This window comes from Pipra filicauda, unplaced genomic scaffold, assembly GCF_003945595.2.
Source record: "Pipra filicauda isolate LSUMZ 115617 unplaced genomic scaffold, ASM394559v2 scaffold73_size2923735_pilon, whole genome shotgun sequence".
NCBI lineage: Eukaryota > Metazoa > Chordata > Aves > Passeriformes > Pipridae > Pipra > Pipra filicauda.
In genome coordinates this window covers 1107353-1129434 of record NW_024104909.1, presented here as the reverse complement: position 1 = coordinate 1129434, position 22082 = coordinate 1107353, and the positions used below count along the sequence as shown (strand labels likewise).

The window sequence follows — 22082 nt, the reverse complement described above, 5'->3', positions numbered from 1 at the left end:
CAAGAATCAAATGGGATGGATGCCATGAAACCAATAACAGTGTCTGCAGAAGATACACCCCCTCCCACAGTACTGACCTTCCAGCACAAATGACCTTCAGAAGCACAGGCAGTGCCCTCAGCCTGATGGAAAGCACGAGATAACAGGCAACTGCTGAAAATCTTCAAAGTTAAAAAACCTCACATCCCCTCCTGTGCACACAAAGAACAAAACTACAGGCAAAGGTCCCAACTTCCTCGATTTTTTTCAAAGGCAAAGCAAATTTGACAATATTTACAGCTCAGAGTATAGCATTTTTTATCACTGCACAGTGGAACAGAAACCCATTCACATCTCATTAGATTAATTGTATTGACTGGATGTCTGTTAATTACAATTGGAGCCTGATCACTTCAGGACAGGGATTGGAGTAACCTCTCTTAAAAGGCTAGCACCTAACAAAAAATAATAGAGAGCCCTGCATGGGTAAATCAAAGTAGAAGAAAATGTACTGATATGAATACCTCTAGAAACTCTCTCCAATCTAAGCTACCCCAAGAGCTGCCACACTTTGCTTCACCAAAAAGCCACTTGCCATGGCTCTGAGCAGCCCACTGGTGCATGGTGGGCTCCATCTCCAAACACACACCCCTTCCCAGTGTGGCCCCAAGTCTCCTGCAACCACGGTTTTCAAGTCTTCTTTTCAGCCTGTACCTTTTCACAGCATCATCCTTCATCCTTCCACACAGGCTGAAAGGATGCTGAAAGCCAGCTGTGCTGCTGACCTGTAGGAGCCCACCACGGACAGGTGAGCAGCTAAAAAGCCACATTAGCACCCCATCAGCTCTGGCAAGCATTTATCACACTGTTGTTTCCAGGCAGAACTGCAGCAATAAGTGGCAGACCTTTATTTGTGTATTTTAAACAAAAGTAGGAACACAGCCAGAAGTATTGAGGGAGAAGTATTAGGGCAAGCAATTAATTTTAAAAGGAGTACTGAGAATGTCTCCCGCAGCTAGAATAAAATTAATGCTATGATTTCAGCTTCAATTTTCAGGACACTGATTTGTCTGTACCTACTGTGAAGTCCTGCTCTTCCCCTGCCTCCCAAGGTGGCAGCTGACCAGCACATACTATTGGGATTAGACCTACATCATGATTTATCTTTATCTCTGATCATCATCTCTGCCAACCTGTAATTACAACAAATTCTTCCCTCCCAGTTGTGCCCGAGTGCACAAGTGATGTTAATCTTCCCTGTCTCTGAGCAGTGGCTGAATTCATGCAGCCAGCAGGTCATCCAAGCCTGAAGGCCAGAAACAACACCAAGAGACATCAGCCAAAGAACTCTGCCTGTGCTTCCTCTGCCACACTGAGCCGTGCTCAGAGGTCTGAGCCCCTTCATCTGGGAACAGAGCAGTGTCAGCCAGGAGACTTTATATTATTGAGCTCTTTCTTGCACTTCACCAGTTCCCAGAAGTGCCACAAGCCATGACTGATGCGTGAGCAAAACAGCACACAAATCTCAAATCCACACATTATTAACCCAAATCTGAACACTAAAAGCCTAATGCTGTAACACATGGGCTCCTGCTGACTCCACACTGAGTCTACTTCCTCCAACAGCCTTTCAGCAATCCCAGTTTCACAGCAAAACTAAGTGAACAGTTTGCTTTCAAAACCAGATTGTGAACTTGGAGCAGATGGAATATAATAAAATTAAATGTGATTGTGAGGAACCCACAAACTAGCACTCAAGCCCTACTAATTTATGATAGTTTGCAACAAGACCAAATGGAGTTTCGGTTTTCCCTACTACATCACTCCAGGAAAACAAAGATTCTCTTTATTTTTTTAGGGCCGTGCTTTGGTTTTGTTCACCTTGAACATCCCCACCGCTTTTCGGCACGGGGACGTGAAACAACAAACCATAAGTTGGAACTGGAAACTTCTAAACCTGCCACAGGAGGTTCCTGACCAAGCACTCCAGAAGCAGCACCATTCCTTGTTGTCACGAGCAGGAGGACAAGGAGCTGTTGTGCCCTGCCCCGCTCACCTCCTGCACGGGCGGCGCCAGCGGGTTCTTGAACTCCGAGAGGGACACAGGGAGGGAGAACTTGGAGAGCATGGATGGCAGGTTGTGGCCACGGAACTGGCAGGAAAACGCCTCTGCCAAGGGAGAGTAACTGCAGGAGAGAGGGAAAGGCAGAGATCAGTCCTGCAGTGCTGGTCAGGGTGACATTTATCCATTTACGCGTTACAGAAGTGCCAAGTGCCAAATGAAATATCCTCTGTGATCTAGGAAAACCCTAAGGATATTCGTGGCATGTTGCATCCTGCAGAAGTAACTAGAAGCTTTTGCACTTACATTCAGCTCCAGGACATTATTCAAGGCGTGGAGGGAATCCAGAGGAGGAAAATATAAGTGATAAAAAGTCCAAACCTGCGCAGTCTCTGGTCAAAGGGACAGGGACTGGGCAGTCCAGAGGAGGCAGGGATGGGCAGGATACACACACAATCTCTGGATGTGCAGACTGCAGCTGCAGATGTGCCTGTTCCCCCTGCCTTTGCTGACAGGACAAGCAATATGACTGATTAGAAGTGAGGGAGAGTCAAGTTAAATATTAGGAAAACTGTTTTAAGATTTCCATCTCCAAAGGTCTTCAAGAACAGCACTGCCATATATGACACAGGCACAGTTGTTCCTGAATGACCTCAAGGTCCCTTCCAGCCCTATTTTTATACTTTCATCAGAGAAGTTTTGATTTAAGACTATTTTCCTATAACCGAGTTCCAACACAGAGTCTAAAAACATCTCAAAATCCAGCACAGGAAGGGTTGCCAATCTTCAGCACAGCAAAAATACCCACCACTGCCTCCACATCTTCCTTGCAGTGCCTCTGCCTGCTCTCCAAAGGGCCACGTTGCCTTTTGTCTGTGACAAGGCACACAGTGTAAAATGCCAACACATGACACAATACAATAGTGATGGCAACACTGACTTGATCTGATTCCATCCAGGTGATGCTGTGTGCCAGACACACAGACAGTCCTATAAAATACCCATTTAACTTCATCATGAAGCATTTTGTTTTGTAAATGCTTCCCTCTTGCTCCAGGTCCATACAGCCTTCCTGATATGGACATTCAGTGAGCAAGAGTACTAAAAATACCAACAGCAGCTTCACAGGGTAAATAATGCTCCCAGGGCCCACAGCACCACAGGAGCATATTGATCTGCTCTGCTGCTCCTGCCTGCCCACACTGGCTGTGCAAGTTCAGGCACAGGTAATGGTTTGTGTATTGTAGAGTCTCAGCAAATTCATACATGAAGAACAATCCCACTCTGTGTCCAGTCAGAGGAGGAAGGTGCCTCTGCACTCCTCCCCAATGCACTGCTACAGACACTCATCTACTTACAGACAGACACTGGCATTTGGAGAGAGCATGTAGACATTGTTTTCACAAAGAGGATAAATAATAATTGCTTTTCCCCAGTAAACGAGATGTGCAGCAAGCTGGAAAACCTGCATTGAGAAAACAGGAGAAAATTAGGGGAGCAAAAAGCACAATTCAAACTCTCAGCAAACGTTCCACACGAGGACAGAAAAACCTTGTCTGAACTGAAATGAAAGAAAACTGTTCCATCCTTTCACCCTGCCCTCAGAATAAATCCGTGGTTTAATATAACATGTGGCACATCAAAAAGCATTTGACAGGGTTATGAAACTCCAGATATTCACTTCATATTTCTGAGCAACTTAGTATTTCCTGCCTCAAAGGAATTTCTTCAAACTGTATCAATAGAGATTTAGTTACTTTTCACGCCCCAAAAAACTATTTTTCTTTATGCACAAAATGCATTAAGTGTTATACATGAAAAATGAAACAAGAGTCAGCCTCTACTATGACACAAACATAAAGGAAACCAACACCAACTTCTTACTGCACTGAGGTATTTCAATAATGAGCTACACAAAGTATTTTAATGTGTTAAACAAGTCAGTGGTTGCTAATGGCTCTGGAAAAGCCACATAAATAGTGTCTACGAGACACAAAATCCAGCCTGTATCATTAGATGCATTTAACTGTGCTTTTTTGTGGAGAACAAAACTACAGAAACAGAAGGGAATTTCCAGAGTTCATTCACCCCACAGCTAAATAACGCCAAGTAACACCACAGACCACTGTAGGCAGAGCTGGAATATTATTACAAAGCACGACCTTTCCCTTGGTGCAGACCTATGATCAGGAGCACGTGTGATGATGAGCTGTGTTCTTCTCCCTGTCACACACATTGTGTCCCTGGGTCTGAACTGACTCGTAGCATGGAGTGGCTCTTCTCTTTTATGGAACATCTCATTCCCAATGACCACAGTCATCCATAGGGGTCTCTCAGCAGTCTCATGTTTTGTGTGAGTGCCAGAGTCTCATTCCCTCCACTGGCACAAACTTGCCTTCCCAAGGGCTCATCACATCACCTCCAGCAATTCAGATTTGAGATCTGGTTGTCAGTACTGGAAAGGCATTTGGGAAGATGCTGGCTTGGAAAAACTGGCTCAAAATTTTTGGCCAAGCCTAATCTAGAGCTTCTTCCAGGGACTCCACAAAGTGCGTGCACCCATGGACTAAGGGAAACTGATATGTAGGTTTGCACAGGCCTTCAGAAATCTTTGGTAGAAAAGATCTTGGCAGATCCTGGAGAAGCAACCTACTTGGCCATGGCAGCTGTAAATTTTCACTTGCAGTTTGGGTGCCTCCATTCGACATCAGCGTGGCAAAACCCAGACAAGCCACTGTGCTGTAAGTCAGGAGTGTTATTTGTTCTGGTTTGGGGAACGTGGGAAGGCACAGAGAAGTCAGAGCAAGTCTCCTCAGAGGGGCACAGGGATGGGACTGGAGGCAACACACACAAGGTGGACAGTAGGACATTCCCATTAGACAGGAGGAAAGTTGCTGGTCAAACGCTGGAGCAGAGGGGCTGTGGGAGGTAGCCCTGGACATATCACAATTTGAACGGACAAGTTTCTGATCAGCCTGTTTTAAGGGACTTGCTCTGAGCAGTGGTGGGGACTGGAGACCCCCAGGCACTGCTGTCACCCCGATGTAGCTGCAGGGCTGTGCCCTTTGCTTCTCCAGCCTCTCCCCAGGCTCCAAGGCTGGTGCACTCTGCTCACAGCGAGGGAGCCGACGTGCTCGAGCCCCACACAGACCCACCGGCACACACAAGAAAACACCTCGTGAGTTAAAGGCATTTCACAGCTCTGACAGCTCCCCGTACCTGCAGCAATGCCAAGTCAGCATCTTGAGCCAGTTGCTGCAAATTCTTCACAGCAGAGGTAGTTTTAATTACTCTCACCAGGGCAGGAGAGCAGTCCAACGGGAGCTCATTAAGCAACGACTTCTCATCATTTAAAAGTAATAAGGCATGGTAAGGCCTGCAGAAAAATAGAATACATTTGCACAGTAAACTGCAGCTTGTCCTGAAGGCTTAGTTATTCCCACACCATGATACCTGGGGTCAGTCTAATGGTAAAAAAAGAACTTCTAGTATCATCTTTTTGCTCTAACTGGGTTCAAAATGACCTTATTTTTATGTCACGGGGTAAGATGCTCCCTATAAAAAGGGGATAGGGGATTATATGGTAACTGGGTACCCCAGTGACAAGGAAAAAAAGACTGCACTGTGCTGGCAGGATATGAAGAACTAGTCTGAAAACCACTCATCTGCATTACTGAAATACAGAATGGAGTACAAGAAAGGAAAAAAGCAAGATTTAGTTACTTTTGCAGGATAAAGAGCTGCAAACACAGAATGCAGGAAATAGGGTATGATGGGGCCTGGGCTCTCTTTCTTCTAAAAGCAGAGTTACTTCTGGGTCAAAGATTAAAATGAACACACAGATCCTCTGACTGCAAACAGTGCAGGCCTCTGTTGCAGCATCACCTCAGCCCAACCAGCTGATGTGAACACAGAGGCTGTGGCTTCACAGCACCACGGATCCAGCAGCTTCAGGGAGTGAGCCCAGGGCTCCCCACCAGTACAGCCCAGTCACACCATCCCCCAGCTGTGCCAGCACAGATGTTTGCAGCACCACCCCCAGAACTGAGGGAGGACTGGCCACATCCTGAAGGGCAGAGCTTGCTCTCACCTGATGGATTTCAGACTCCTCTCAATTGCTTCTGGGGGTATGAAGTTGGTGGCAACATAGTGGATTTTGTGAGGGAGGCAGAAACTCACCTCCAGCCAGTTGTTGATGTGCAAACGAACCACCCCTGTCGTGCAGAGACTAAAACAGCAACGAAATAAATGCATTTACCATGTATCACAAATGAAAGCAGTGGTCCAGATTCACCCCTGCACAGGAATTGGATCAGGACAGGCAAAGACTCAATGCTCTCTGTCTGTCCCCAGGCTGGCTGAGGACCAGCTGATTCCCAACTGCAAGGGCTTCCTTAACTTGTACTTTCAGAGCATCATCCCCTACAGTGTTTTTGGGGAGATCTGAAAGACTTCACCACTGAGCTTCTGCTCCCTCTGCTCTTAACACTGCAGCAGTACCTCAAGTTAAAAAAGTTTCTTGAAGATCTACTCCAAGGCAAAGGAAAACTCCCTAGGCCAGAGCTGCAAAGGGCAAAGATGAATTGGGCACATTGTTTTCACCTCCAATTTCCATCCTCCTCTCCAAGGGAAAAGAAAAGGAGATGTCTGTACTGGGCAAGGGCTGTTACAAGCAGCACATTTCCACAGTAACAGCCTCCTTCAGTTCTGCTCAGGTTGTTTGTTTCCTACTAACCTGTTCCTGCTTGTCACACGGAATCACAAACGTGCTTGCTAAATGCTTTCTTCATTCTAGGAAACCACAGGGACTAAGCTAAGCCCTTAAGCTGAATTCAGACAACAGGATTGGAGTGGAAATGATGGACATCTCGGGAATGACAATAAAGTCTGACCCTCGTGTTCAGCCTGAAAGCAAAGATAAGCCTCTTTCACTGAAAAAAAACCCAGAAAGCTGGAGATTAGAGCCATGAACGTCATTCAGGTGGTTTTACAGGAGTCTGTAAATCTGGACAAGAGGTGGAATATACCTCTGTAGGGAACTATATTTACTGAAAATGGGCAGTGTACCACAAGGAGCTAAGCCAGTACCACCTTGCAAACCCTCACAACACTGCCCAGCCCACTGACAGGGAATGCTGGCCTGGGAACAGCTGTGCCAGAGGCAGTGGGAACGTGCAGGGAGGAAGCAGCAATCTTTTCACGTACATTGAGTTACAAACACACACAAACAAATATAATACAAATAATACAAATCTATCTTAAGCAACAGCTAATCTTGCCTGCACCAGAGAGCTGAATCTCTGAGGATGTCCTTTGATTTTAAACCTTCTCCCAAAAGAACAGGGGGTTTTTTTTGCCTAAAATGACATTTCAAAGCTTGCACTCTGAAAATTCCAGCCCGAATTTTAAATTCAAGTGTTCTGAGACTCACAATATATGTCTTCTGCGTCAATAACTCCCATGAATTTCCCCTCTACACAAAACAGATTAAAAAACATGCCAGGAGCAAGTACACGTCTTAGAAACTCTTCATGTGGTGATTTAGCCATTTATAACTAACATTCAATTGCAGGCCACAAACTAACATGCTCTTTTTCAAGTTCATCTGGCTTTAGAGAGGGTTTAGAGAGACCTGAAAATTCAGCTTTAAACAAAAGCACTGGGGAGCTCTGGCTGCTGCTGTAACTACTCACCAAACCACAACAGAGTGGTGAGGGAGCAAACACGATCCCCTCCTGCCTCGTGCATGATCAGACTCATTAGGGAAAAGTCTCACTGCAGACACTGCTTTTGAAAAGCTGAGGCCATGGGTTTGTTCTCATATCTTCCACTGAACTCCAAAAAACCACTGATTTTTCCAGCTGCAAATGGAGCAGACAGTGTATGTGTTTTCCTTTTTTAAAAAGGAACTGAAAGGATGAACCCACTGTCCCTCTGAGCCTCTCATCTGCTCAGAGGCTCCCAGACCCTGCAGGAACATGCAAAGCACAAACACCTCCGTTTTTCTTCATTAAAAGCTGCAGCTCATCCCTCCAGACACACCCCACTGACAGATAAATCTGGATTCTCTCAAAATTCACCAAGGAAAAGGCACACTGAAGCTGTGGTTATCCACACCTTCTCCCAGGTCAAATCCTCACAGGAGAAAACATGACAGCAAATGACCAGGACAAGTGACTTAAAAGGCCACCTCAGAGCAACTGGGGTGTTCAACTGGGTTACCCAAAAGCAGCAGAAACACATGAGAACATGAGATGCTTGCAGGGATATTTTCCCTGCATAGTTTAATATTCATGAAACAGAAAAAAAAATCCAGTTGGTTCCTTTCATTCTTCAGTCCAAGTGCACCAAGGCAGAAGCTTTAATTATGTAATTACCCTCTCCACAGCATAATTTTGTCTACAGTGCACTATATAACAAGAGTCTAGAATTAAAGACAACAAGAAAACCAGATTTTCAGTTCTGATCTGGATCTTAATTTCATTCTTCTGCATTTGCATTCAACTGTACAATTTCCAGCCTTCATTATGGCTTTATGCACATGATTTCTCCTTCATCTGCCCCTCCTTGGATGGAAGATAATTTAAGTGTCTAATAATTTGACAAAGAATAAGCTATACCCTCCAGCAGCAACACATGTGACTGCCCTTGGCCAGACAGCAGTTAAATAATGTCACCAACAGAGACACAAAGATTTATGCAAAAGGATGGATGGACGGTCAAGTCCTGGAAAGTGAAGTTCTGACCCACATTTGCCTTCACTTGTACACCTTATTTTAGGGGCAGAGGGAGAACAGCAAAAAGCAGCAACAGAATACCAATAAACAAGTATCCAGAGTCACAGTTCTCCAGTTCTCCTTTATTCTCCTTAACCAACTCAAACTGTGGAGCAAAGAGTGCAGGACCATGCAGGACTTTGGGAAGGTGAGAACACTGCACACCCTGAACCTCAGGGACACAGTTCAAGTAGCCCCTGACAGGAAACCCAGAATCCCACCAAGATTCCAAGGTGCAGTAGGAATCACACCAGGAATTTACAGACGCCTCTCCTTTGTTCCTTGATTCTTTCCTACAGAGTCTTCACATTGTGTGGGGATTTTCTGCAGTGTTACTGCAACCCTGAGCTTTTCCACTGAGTTGACAGTTCACTGAATTATCAGCTGTTAATTCCCAAAGCTCTTTTCAGAGCATTATGTTTGGCCTGACAGGCAATATTTTACAGTCTATCTATACTGAGTTTTTCCTGCTGTTCTACCAGTTAACTGCTATCCAGAGACTCTGCTGCAACTTTTCCTTTTTCCCCACAGACTTTAAAAGTAACTGGGCAAAAACAGCTTAATTCCCCATACTCTAACTGGCTGTTAAACCCTCAAAGACATTCCATTTTATTCCATGAAAACTTAAGTGTCAACACTTTTTTTTAATATCTGGTTAGATAATACCCAATGAGCAATACTGAGGGATACATGGAGCAGGATACTGAGGGGGATATCAGAGCCTAAAACTGAGACAGGGAGAAGCAAATAGGAAAAGGCTGTTTAATGCCTCTCCATCATAAGACCCAGGAGACATCTCACAACACACACAAGGAGCAAAGTTCAGAAGAAACAGAAAGAAACACAGAAACTAGTCAAGCCATGCACCTCCTTATCAGGGGATGCTGTGGTTGTTCAATATTTGCTCTGGCTCACAGGATTGTGGGCTGATTCCGGGAAGTGAGATCAGCTGAAAGCTGTTCAATACACAGAAATCCCCTCCAGAGCTGCAGGACCCTGGGGAATATTTTGGGGGAATATCACTGCTCTTTTGCTCTACTCTGCTGTGCCCTGAACAGCAACTGTGAGCCACTGCAACTGTGAGCCACCGCCCCAAAATGGGAACCCAAAAGTTGAGCATTATCTCAGAGAATTGCAGCTTTTTTCATAACTATTGGCAACACAAAGCAATCTCACTTTAAATTTATAGAGGAGTTATGAATTTTTGCATACACACCCCTCATTTTATGTCTGTTCTATTTACACCAGAAATTAAGAGTATGCTTTCTAGTTTGGTGGAGCTTGTAGCTTTGGAGTTTGGTTTTCCTAGAGGTTGTAACTACTTAGAGCTTTGAAATTATTTCACATTTCCTTATAAAGGACACGTGGACTGTGCTTTGATGAAATAACTGTAGTTGGATGCTATTTTACAGTACAGCTACATCTAATAATTCGTTAAATCTCATATAATTATTGCACTTCTTGCTGAGCTGCTGAGGTAGGCTAGATCTACCAGTCAGTTCATATCCCACCAGACTAAAAATGTATGAAGGCTCTTTGTGTATTACAAAGAAGAAGCAAACAATTCAATCCTCCCAAAAAAATTCTGCAAACTTTCACTTTTATTCCCATCCAAAGCTAAGAGAAGTTTTCTAAAACCAGACAGGCAGGTAGCTATTATCAAGCTCACACATCACCTGCAGTTGCAGACAAACTTAGTGAAAGCTGTCTTGATTCCCTGAATTGAACAGTGGCTTAAAAGAGACACACTGGTAAATTTGTCAGTGCTGGAAGTGTTGGCAACTGGAGTTTCTTGGGCCTAAAACGACGGTTTTTGTTTCTCCACACCAATGCTGGAGTTTGGGGACAAGATGAACGAAGACCTTCCATTTTCTGATCAAAAAGAAACATTCTGGTTCTCTCCATTAGAGTCCCAAAAAGGTCCCAGGAACTAGATGTTGATTACTTCTAAGCTGTGAGTTTAATAACACTCCATTTCTAGAGCAGCAACAGCATTACAGTCCAGATGTCCTGGCTACTGATCCTGCCTTCTAAAACACAGGCATTTCATTCAAAACACAGGGAGCATCCTGAACCATGAAAAGATTCACACACTTGTGGTTTTGCACAAACCAAGTTGCCCAGGGACGTGTTGGGTCTTGCCTGAAATACCTCAGCACCATCTACAGGAAACCAAGGGCTCGGCAGCTCCTCTGGAGCAGCCCTGGAAACGGGGCTGGAATTGCAGAAAGCAGCAGGCACTTGGAAATGCTGGTCTGAGCAAATCTCCAGTGGAGAGCTGGGCTCCATTTGCAATTCAAAGTGCTCTCTCCACCTCACTCCCTGTTCTCCTACAGCCAAAGGCTATGCCAGAAGTCTCTGTCAATTAAACCAGCACATTGTCACTGCATGCATTTGAAGGTTTACCCTTCCCAGCAGTCCTTCCTCCTCTAAAATCAACAGACCAAATCTTTCTATCTCTCCTCTGAGGTCATTCTCACTCCTCCACACTCTCTAGGTGGCCCAAATCCCTCTTGAAATGTGGTCTCCAAAACTGGATACACTATTCATTAAGCAGGGGCTTTACAATCCCCAGTGGGGTTGGTTCCTATCTTACAGACAAGACTTTTATTTTGTGCATTCTTGTCTATCTGCCTTTTCTGTAACCCCATGTCACTTATGACTAACCCTCATTTCACAGAAGACCACACAGACTTCACTCCAAAGCTGCTGACACACAGGAATAATTAATTCAGCCTGGACTTGCAGAAAAAAATCCTGTTTCTAGACCACTTCTACCTTATAAAAAAATATTTAATTCTATGCCTGCCTGGCAAAGTGCTTCAGCTCCTCTCAACTCATCTGATACAGGTGTAATAACCACATTTCTAATTCTCTCATAGGAAATATTAATGGAAAAACACTGCAGAACACCACCTTATCACCCAGGCAGACAATCACACTGTTAGCTATTCTTCAAGTACAGCATTACAATAAAGCAGACAGGCACTTTATATTTTTACCAACACAAAAGTGTCAAAATCTAACTTGCAGCACTTCTCCCCCACTCACAATGCCTAAATGAGGGAGAAACTGCCTTATTTTACACCTGGGGGACAGTACCAAAGTGTGCTTCTCCGTGGTCAGTCTGTTCCTCCTTATCTCATAGGTCGTATCAGCACAGTCCATGGGTTTGGGCTCTGTGTTGCTCCAGTCACAGCTAAATGCCACAAGATGTCACTGTGCCCCTAAAATTTGTCCCTACAATTTGCCCTGTCACAAATACACAGCCCTAGAGGAACAGAAAAATGTTAAGTTTAATATTAGAATCACAGGCTACACAAAAAGTGTTTTTAAACTTTTAGTACGTGTTTTGTGTGAGTTGTGTGGAACAATATACCACATTCCTTCAAACAAGCTGAAATTCATAGCTCTTAAACATAACAAAGAGCAGCTTATTTATTAGTTTTCTAATGTGCTTTGCAACCATTAAATTCTTTAGGCTCCCAGTGCCTTTGCTCCCCTCTGTACAAGGGGAGCCACAAGCCAGGGAGGATAAAGGGGTTGTCTGATATTATTCCATGTGCCCTAAGGAGCTCCAGCCTAATTCTCTGAATCCCTGACAAACACCCCAACCAAGGGGCACAGCATCTTCCTGCCCACCCAAGCCTTCTGTGCCCCTTTGTCAAGGCCCTTCCCCAAGCACATATCCTGGATGGAGATGCCTCTCTTCCCAAGGAGCCACTCGGCTCCTGCTCAAGTTCAACACCAACTCCTTTGAAATCTTTGCCAGAACTTCTGATCCTATCAAGAAACAGCATGTTACACTTTCCATTCTGCTGAAAGTCTCAGCATCTGATCCAAATTCGCTGTCCAGACATGTACAGTGCAACCAAATGAAGCCAGGGCAGTACCTGACTTGCCATCAGTGCTCATGCAGCACTTTCAGCTGCAGCTTTGGAGCACTTCTCCAGTGATATAATATCCATATTATGACACTTTTCAGTTCTACAGTTCACTTGTCATTATGTGCCTCCGTGCTAAGGAAGAAAATAATAATTCTTAAAGCTGTGACAGACATCATCAACTTTGAGGAACCACAAGATATCAAAGACAGACCAAGGTGATGATTAGGGTAGCAGTTCTGCAAACATTTCACCTGACTGCTAGGCTTCACATTGCTCTGCCTGGTATAAAACCCAAATCCCAATGAGTCAACAGCAGGAGGAGGTGGATAATATCCTAAGGAACAAGGCCAGAAGGTTTCAGTGAGGAACAGCATACTGTGAGCTAGGAATAAAATCCCATTTACCTGTCATATGTCTCTTTGAGATCTCTGGCCAGTTTGCACTTGGGTAGGATGTGATGAAAAGGTGACTGTGGCCCTTCTGTGGCTATAGAAAATTTCAAAACAAGAAAGCAAACAACTGATTTCAAAGCATTTCAACTGATTTCCTCTTCCCCCACCAGATATCAACCAGTATCTAAGGGATAGAAATCGTCTCTTTTTAATCTACAGTTATCTTTCAAAGCTTTTAGAATAACTCAAGTTACATGTTAAAATAATAACAGTGAATTATTGCCAACTTCTCCTAAACCTCAACTCGGTTAAGCACATGTAACTGTGAATTTGACAAATGATGATTTTAAATGCTTTGTTTTTATAGATGTTGTTTTAATTTTTAATGCTTGCAGCAAGATGATGCATCACTGTCAGAGAGACATCACCTTAAACAGTGCATGTTATTATAGTGCATTTTCCTGAAGTACAGTCTATAAAGAGTCTGTAACTATTTGCTAGCCATGGTAACAACATATAAGAGTGAGGCTTCCACACAAGAAGTCTGGTGACTCAGCACACAGCATGAAAGCATGGAAAACCTGCTCTAGGGTGGGTGAAGCAGGTTCCATGTGAGCTCGTCCATCTCAGCCTGACAGGCAGATCCAAAGGGAATGGCTCAGTGCACAGTCTCCAGGGATTGTGCTGAACTGAGCTATAAGGAAAGCAAAGAAGCCACTTCACTTCTAAACTCACATCTCTGCATAAGGATAGTGATCCTGGATGAGGTAAAATGCAGTCAAAAGCTGTCAATGCTGAAGAGCACCACAACTTGTCCGTGCTGACCCCGGCCACAAAAGTAAGGTGGCACAATCAACACTTCTCTGAAGAAGCGCTCCTGGACAAACACATTCCCGCCCGAAGCTCAGCACTCACTTTCTGACATGGCAGACACCTCATCCTGGATGGCCAGGATGAGCTTGGCCTCCCTGGTGAGGTACTGGCAGCGGCGCTCCTCGTGCTGCAGGACGATGGCGATCCTGCGGGACAGGTTGTGCAGGCAGTTTATCACCGACGGGTCCGCGTTGGCCTGCGGGGAACACGGGACAAACACTGAGCCACAGCCACAGCCACGGCACTGCAGGGATGGAGAAGTACTTAAATAACGAGCTTCCACTGAGATCAAAAGTCAGCCTCTTTGGCTGCTGGCAAAAAAATAAATTTTCTCCAGCAGTGACCAAGCTGAAGCTCAGAGATGTCCGAATGTAACGGGAAGGGTCGTGGATTTCTAAGCTTGTCTGTGCGCATCAAAGGAACACCACACCTGGAGCGTGATACTCCTGTCTGGTTTATTTTTCCAGTTGTTAATGGGCCTTCTATTAGCAGAGAGCAAAGGACTCAATGTCACACAGTGAGAAAAGGAAGTGTGTGCCATTGGAAAAGGTAGAACCTCCCAATATCCAGGTTAAACTCACTGGGAGCACGAGGGCTGCAGTGCCATAACACAGCCCACATGTTGCTACACTGATGTTTATCCTATCCTACTGACTGACAAGGCAGTAACTAAGTTAGAATTACCAGCACATGACCATCAATTTCATCCCAAATCCAAATGGAGTTGGATTTACACTCCCAAACACTTCACAAATATGGCTTGTTACTCCCACTGCATTCATGCAAGTCCCTGGAAAAATCTATCAGGTAAGTACAGCTGCCAAGGGGGACGAGGGGGGGTGAATGGTGGCTCCAGCATGAGTCAGCAGCTGCTTCATGTTTGTTAAGACATTTAAAGGAATTTAAACTTCTGGCAAATGATCTCCTGGCATGTAAACTAGCAAACCATGACTCATCACTTTTTTGATTCCACTGTTCTTGCTGAGTCACGACACGTTGGTAACCCTGAAGCTCAAACACAGCAGGGTCAGTGCTGATTATAGCACTTGGGTCTTTGCCTGCTCTGTCTGCCCACTGCAGATGGACACTCATCTTTATCTCAGAGGGCCCCCACCCACCCTCTGGGCTGCACTGCTCCATCCTAGCAAAAAATTTCCCCTTGCTTCTTGCACAGCACTTTCCAGAAACTTGACTGCTCTCTGTGGACTAAGAGTGTCTCCTCTGGCAAATGGATTTAGTGCTGCATCACACACACAATGACATCAGTGTCATCACACAGCTGAAGTGCAAAAAAAAGCAAGTTTTCCTAGAACCACTAGAAATTAGATGCTGGAAAAATGTGAGCTAGATAAAGTCTTCACTGCACTTCACCCAGTTCTTGGGAATGAAAGAGCATTGGTTTCCTCCTTTCTGCTGCCACATGACTCAGTGTGCACGAATGTTTGTGTTTGCACGTGCATCTAAACACACAGCCAAACTACAGCCAAAGCAAGGGGCTTCATCCATACACCAAAACAACATCTCCTGGTGTGTGAAATGTAAAATCAGCTCCTGAACTGCAAATTCAGCACTTCCTGACCTAAGAGTGTCCCAAAGCACAAAACCACTGGATCCCCTGCAGAGCTCAGTGAATGATTTCTTGCTTGATATAGACTGATTGCTGGGATAATTGCCTTGTGTGAAACCTGCTCCTCAGCTGAGGACAAGACATTGGATCGGGGCCACGTCCATCTTATTCACCCCTGGAAAGCCAGTGGTAAAAAAGGTACTAGTGCTAAGAGGAGAAAAAAAAAAAAGGTCCTTTCACAAGAAAAGAGCTGGAGGCTTTTAAATCATGACATTATATCCAGCTGAGCAAAAAATCAACCATTTCCATAAAGACACCTATTCCAGCTTCCTCTTTTATTTTTAAACAACCAGTGGGCTGGAAAGAGAAAGCCAGAGCTCAGAAATCAAATAACACTCGACCATAATGAAATTTCTAGGGCTTTATACCACATAATAGCCGTGCCAGGATCCCTTAACACCAGCATTTAGTCAAGAGAGTAGGCCTGAAAAAAATTCCAAGCAGAAACTACATATTTGTTCCAGGTTTCTGCAGAGCATCAAAACCTCTTTATTCCTCATTTGTACCTTCTTCTCATTTAGCTGCTCAGCTGCTGCTCCCTGGCACTCTCCCTCTTAGCAGTGAGATCACTGTAAAGGAGGCAGCTTTCAAACACTGTCCATTAATTATAAAACAAGCCTGGAGGCACTGAGCAGAGGCACGTGTCTCTGTATCATACAGCATGAGTAAGGGCTCAAAACAGTGCTGCTGGGAGCCAGAGCAGGCTCCTGACTCTGCATGGAGCAAGTTGGGGTTGGCCAAGGCCATGGTGGGGGGGCTGACTCTGGCCAGGCACGAGCCACTGCCCCGGGGGCAGAACCAACCCCCAGGTCTGAGCTGCACAGAGTCACAGGGCTCAGCATCCTGTTACTGCAGCTCTGGGGATGTGGTGCTGCCCTGGGCAGGAGCAGAGTCCTCAGAGAGCAGCCCCTGACACCCAGGTCAGGCCCAGGCTGTCCTCTTTTACAGCTTAGTGGGACAGGGCTCACCTGCAGGGTCTACCAAAATCATAGCAGACTTCAGCTCACTCATGACTGGCAGCTGGGTTCATATCTGCTTTGCAAACTGCTTTCCTGCCTTTACACTCTGGGTATTTGAAACCAAAATCTCTGGAAAATGTCCTGAAGCAAACAACCAAAATTGTTTTCCACTGGGCTGGAAAATTTCACAGTTCTTGGTGTCATATTCTACGTGTTTAGGTTTTGTTGTTTCAAATTAAAATATTCCAATAAAATCAGGAACTGAATGTTTTGCAAGAGATTACTGGAATGTGGGCCTACTGCACTCTCTCATACATCTGAAGCACATCACACTGTCAGATGGAATGAAAACAGTCCTTACCCTTAGTGCAAACACCACGTTGAACAGAATCATAGTGGGCATCTCTCTCTTTGGTGAGGGATCAGTTTTGGATACCTGAAAAACATTTTTCAAAAAATCCCACAGGCTAGTGTCAGCTGGAGCCAGTAACAAAGGGAAAGAAATTAAAAAAGAAAGAAAAGCCTCAGTTATATAATAAGTTTGCTAAGAGAGCAGGCAAATCAAATTATATCATTAAATTTGACTTGTAAAAAATAAAACTATGTGGGTTTTTTTATTATTATTAAAATGTCACAGTTACTCTACAACACTGCCTTTTGCTGAGCAGTTGTGAAGACTTAAACCAAAGCATTTTGGTCATGACAATGGAGATTAGTAAGACAGCAGTCTTACTTGGTGTCTTTGCTATTGCATTTTAGCATCATAAGGGTCATCCTTAGCACAATTGTCATATATGTATTTTTAACTAAAGAGAAGTCCACGGGATTTATCATCCCAGGCCACACCTATTCTTTCCTTTCCTAAAATCCCCATTCAAATTGCATCCTGTAACAAGCTGTTGCTTTTATCAGAAAAAATATGCTCTAGAACACCAGTGCTAAAACATAAGGTTTGATTTTCCTTTCCTGCAGGATTTCAAACACGTTCTCCAGCCATTCCCTTCTCTCTGCAGCAGAGAGCTCCATCCCTAAGGCAGGCTCAGACTTTCTGGTGGGGAGGAACGGTGGGAGCCAAGACAAGCAAGTGGAATTTGCACATCCAGAACCGAGGACTGCGAATCGAGCAAGTGTCGCCACAAGATGGAGCACAAAATGCAGAGGACATTCCTGCCTCCCCTGGAGCTCCCTGCTGAGCCCAATCCCGAGTGCAAACAGCTGGAACCTGCCAGGACAAACACCCAGCTAACCTAATGGTCAGTCCCAATCTACGTGTAGTTCTTTCCAATCTATGTGTAGCACCTGAGATGGGGCAAAAGCAGAGCAGCTGGTGAAGGCACAGCTGCACCCACCCTTCCCAACAGGTCCCAAGCACTGGCAATGAACTGCTCAGTTCATCTCTGAAGCCTCAAAAATAAGAAAAATTCAAAGAGGTGATAGACATTTTGGTGTTGTTTTTTTCCTAAAGTGAAAATGTCATTCTATCAAAGAGGCAGTGATGGGTGGTAAAGTCACTTTACTGTGTTTTATTTGTTCTGGAGTTACAGGTTCCAGGATTTCTTGGGAGTTTCAGGAAAGACACAAAAGCATTTCCAAGTGTAAGGACTGATCCTGTTCCTTCCTTAAAAATCAAAGAAACTATCAACACTAACATCAACTGGGATGCAGGCTGGATTTCACATCGCCTCCTGTCCAGGAAAAAACAAACAAACAAACAAACGAAAAACACAAAAGAAGAAAAGACTAAGCTGGAAAAGAAAATGCTGGAGGAATTTGAAGAATTCAAAACATTGCTACATAAAAGGCAGTCTGGCACACAGGAGGAGGTATTTGTGCTCTTGTAACTCCTGAATCTCATCTGAGTAAGAATTTGCTGAGCTGTCCCATGGATTAATTTACTGCAGAATGAACTCTGAGGAAACCCAAAGCAGAGGCTGCCAAGTTCCACTGGTTGCTGCCTGTGTTCCATGGGAAAGGACCTCCATCCAGCCTCCTCCTGAGTGCAGGAGGGTCTCAGATTTAGACTGAGATGAACTAGCAGAGATGGCTGCCAGGTCTAGAGGATTCTGGACTCCAGAAAGTTCTGGGGTGCTCTAGGGCTGATAAGACACACCCAAAAAGAAGATCCTACAAGAAGTAACAAAAAAGTGTTTACAGCACTTTATAACTTTGTTTATTTACCCTAATTTAATTTACTTAGATAAACTGAAATGAAGTGACATTTCATGCAACAAGGATTAAACTGACTGGAAAGTGGAGAGAATGTATAATACGTGGTGAAAAAATGCAAATATGAATTTTCAACGTCATTTACACCACATTTAGAAAGTTGGGCCTTTCAGATGAGATTAGTAAAATAAAGGAAACTCATCTGAGGGAGAACAGGCCACTGCTGTCAGGGCCTTGAGGGCACCAAAAGGTCTTCATGGCCTTGACCAGTCCCAGCTGGGTCCCCACCCACACACCCCCTAGGCCATGAACTGGGGGCCCCATTTAAGCTCAGCCCAGGGCCTAGAGGTGTGCCTGTCTCCAGGATGGAGCTTGGATCTGTTGTATGTGCCTGTGTCCTGGAGGGTTCAGCACTGCAGCCCTGTCCTCCAGCCCTGTCCCTGCTCCTGTCTCCTTCTGCCCCTGTCTGGGGTCCCTGCACAGACCCTGGGCCTGGTTTATCACTTGCTTGTCTGATGGACTTGCACACCTTGAGCATACTTCAATTCTCTCTGCCAAGACAGTTTAAACTTTTCAGGACTTAGTCTTGGTGATCTTCCATCACATTTCCTGTAGATTCACAACTGAGTTTCAAAGTGGAACACTTGCATCTTCTGAGGCTTGAGGCCAGCTCCTTGCTGGGATTAAAGCAGTCTGGTCCTCTAAATATCAAGAAGCAGTTACTAACAATCTGTTTCTACCTCTAATTATAGCTAGAATGCATAACAGAATTGGCAAGCAGATTTTTTTTTCCCTGAAAAAAAGAATGACACAGCAAATTTGATGGAAAATGAGACCAAAGCAGCTCAGTGACAGAGATCAGTGTTGAATTCAGAAATTACTAAAGCCTAAATCATTCTTACAGTTCATCAGGCAAAAGGAACAGGACAGGGGATATTTGGCACACAGAATCACATCAATTCTTTCCTGCATCTATGCAGGACCCTTTTAATAGCCTAGGTGGCAAACTGCTTCCATTCCAAGCAGCTAAAACACAGGCCATGGAGCAAAGTCTCAATGCAAACAACAGCCTGACCTGGTCCACAAGAAAATTCTAGACCTCTTTCAACATCCTACATGTTCCGCCTGAGTCCTGTGGATCACCTTCAGGAAGAGTTAAAAGCCAAACAAGGCTGATGCAGCTTTTAGCATTTGTAAAGGTTTTGGGTGGTGTGGTTTTTTTTAACTGCCATATTAATTAGAGGTGCTAAAAAGCTAACTTGCAGTAACTAAAATGGTTAGAAACAGCTTTTTGAGCTGGACTGCTTCGTATTACTGCTCTTTACCCAAAGTGTTTTCCACAGTAAGCAGAAGAGGGTTTCTATAACCACTGACACAGCTCCCTCAGTTCGCCACTCACCACATTTATCTGGGAGCAAGTAAAAGACAGCTTGGAGCAGCAGGAAGTAAAAACAGGATGAAAAGCGAAACAGGCACGTTCTGAGTTCCAAGTTTCCTCCCTAAAGCCAGGCAGTTTGTGAGGAAGGAGGGCCCCCAGAGGGGAGCTCAGACCGTACCTGCCCGAGGGCGTGTTGGAGCAGCGTGGGATGGCCAACGAAGCGAACGTTATCGATCTTCAGCTCGAACTTTTTGCCACACATATCTGACTTGGTAGCCAAAATCGTTGCCAGGATGACATCTGAAAACCTTGAGGAGCAGAAACAGAAGTTATTACAATTTTCAAAAAGCACACCCCCAGAACACTCCTCCAAACGCTGATATATTTAACTCAGAAGTTTATAAGGTGTTGTAAATTGTAAGTAAATTGCTGTACCTGGAGTACCACCAATTAATTAAAATTAAGGACCCCTAAATTACATCTCTCAGATCATCACAATTATAAAACAGGAAGCATTCACGACAAAGACTGCAGGGTCATGCTTATTTAATTACATGCTTGGCAAAATACATTGGAAAGATTAGAGGCAGTTTGCTTAAATATAAAAACAGCTGGAGTTAGCCATTGCCTGGATTTAGCTGCAGGTTAATGAACTTACTAAGCAACTACATATTGACACAGCCTGTCACTCAAGCACAACAGAGATCTTAAAAGCCACCCAGTATGGCAGAGGGGAAGGCAAGAAAGAGCTGATTCAATTAGAGGAAACATACAGCCAACACTTGTCCTTCCTTTCCCAAAGTTCACCAGTGAGATTCCAAGTTTCTCACTTAACAGGTGACCTGTGGTCAGCAGACCTGGCCTGGCCTCACCTGGGCTTTCTCATCTGATAAATCAAATTCATGGCAGGGCAGGTCCTTCCCAACACCAACCACGGTGTTACTGGATCAGTGGTGGCAAGAAGGCAAGTACCTACAAGGAGTCTGCCCTGGAAAATACAGCTCCTGCTGCAAAAATGGGTAAGAACCCAGTGTGACAAGGGAAGAACTCTGCAACTGCTCTTCCTGATGGCATCACAACACTGGTCTGGTCTCTACACACACTTGTTTTCCTCAAGGTGTCCCTAGACAGTGAAGCTCAAAACCACAGGGAAGAGAACCTCAGCTGGTGGAGTAAAACTGTTGCTCTGTATAACAGGAACAGTGCATGGCTTGTTATTAACAAGTTCTTTCCTCATCTGATTTTCCCAGAGGTTCCCATTTAACCAAATGAATTTCAAAGCAGTTTCTGATGAGAGTCGGTTTTTTAAGAATGAGAATGTTTGTTTCATCTCCTTTATTTACATTCCAGGCTGTGTGCCCCTGGCAGACCATCCCCCTCCAGCAGGCAGGTATCCCTGATAACCCAGTATCACTCAGGGAAGAGGGCAGGCGTGGGTGTGTGCTGCAATCACCTTATCTCTTGGCCACAAGTGAGCCCTCAATGCCCAGAGAAGGAACTAATGCACCATATTCCTGCTTCTCTCTGAGTTATGGACTCCTACAGAAATTAAGACAAATGCACACAGCCAGGTCTTTAGTGGGACCCAGGGGAAATTTCTTTTATTAGACCTACAAGTACTGGAGATGAAGGACCACACAGGGACTTTATAAACTGTCAAAGCCTCTGGTGTTTGTACAAACAGCTCCCCCTGACCACAGCACGCTGCTGATGTTTGGTTTATGGAAGGAGCAGCTGTGTACAAACTTCCAAATCCCTGACTGCCCTGCTCCAAACTCCAAGCTAAGGACAAGCAGAGACACGGGGAGACTAGTCAGAGACTCCAGAGCCCACACTCCTCAGCCACTGCACTGGGCTGCACAGCTCAGGAAGTTTGGGAATAAAGGGCAGGACCTGGACTGGCAGTCCCTGGAGATCACACTCAGAATAGGAAAAAGTCCCCATGACAGCAATGAGCTTTTCCTCCTCTTTTTGCCCCGTTCA

At 44.8% G+C, this 22082-nt stretch overlaps 1 protein-coding gene across 3 annotated transcripts in view; it reads right to left on the bottom strand.

The window, feature by feature from the left end:
* NPRL3 (NPR3 like, GATOR1 complex subunit) overlaps window positions 1-22082 on the bottom strand; it is a 42172-nt gene that overhangs the window by 12223 nt on the left and 7867 nt on the right. For 2 of the 3 annotated variants that reach the window (XM_027750847.2, XM_027750848.2), the window contains 8 exons: window positions 20278-20407; window positions 16917-16991; window positions 14012-14165; window positions 13109-13190; window positions 6132-6269; window positions 5261-5417; window positions 3400-3506; window positions 2036-2165 (listed from right to left, as the gene is read on the bottom strand). In XM_027750847.2, the coding sequence (XP_027606648.1) occupies window positions 2036-2165; window positions 3400-3506; window positions 5261-5417; window positions 6132-6269; window positions 13109-13190; window positions 14012-14165; window positions 16917-16991; window positions 20278-20407 (973 nt within the window). The remainder of the gene's footprint in view (window positions 1-2035; window positions 2166-3399; window positions 3507-5260; window positions 5418-6131; window positions 6270-13108; window positions 13191-14011; window positions 14166-16916; window positions 16992-20277; window positions 20408-22082) is intronic. The other variant, XM_039389547.1, reaches the window with a different exon arrangement.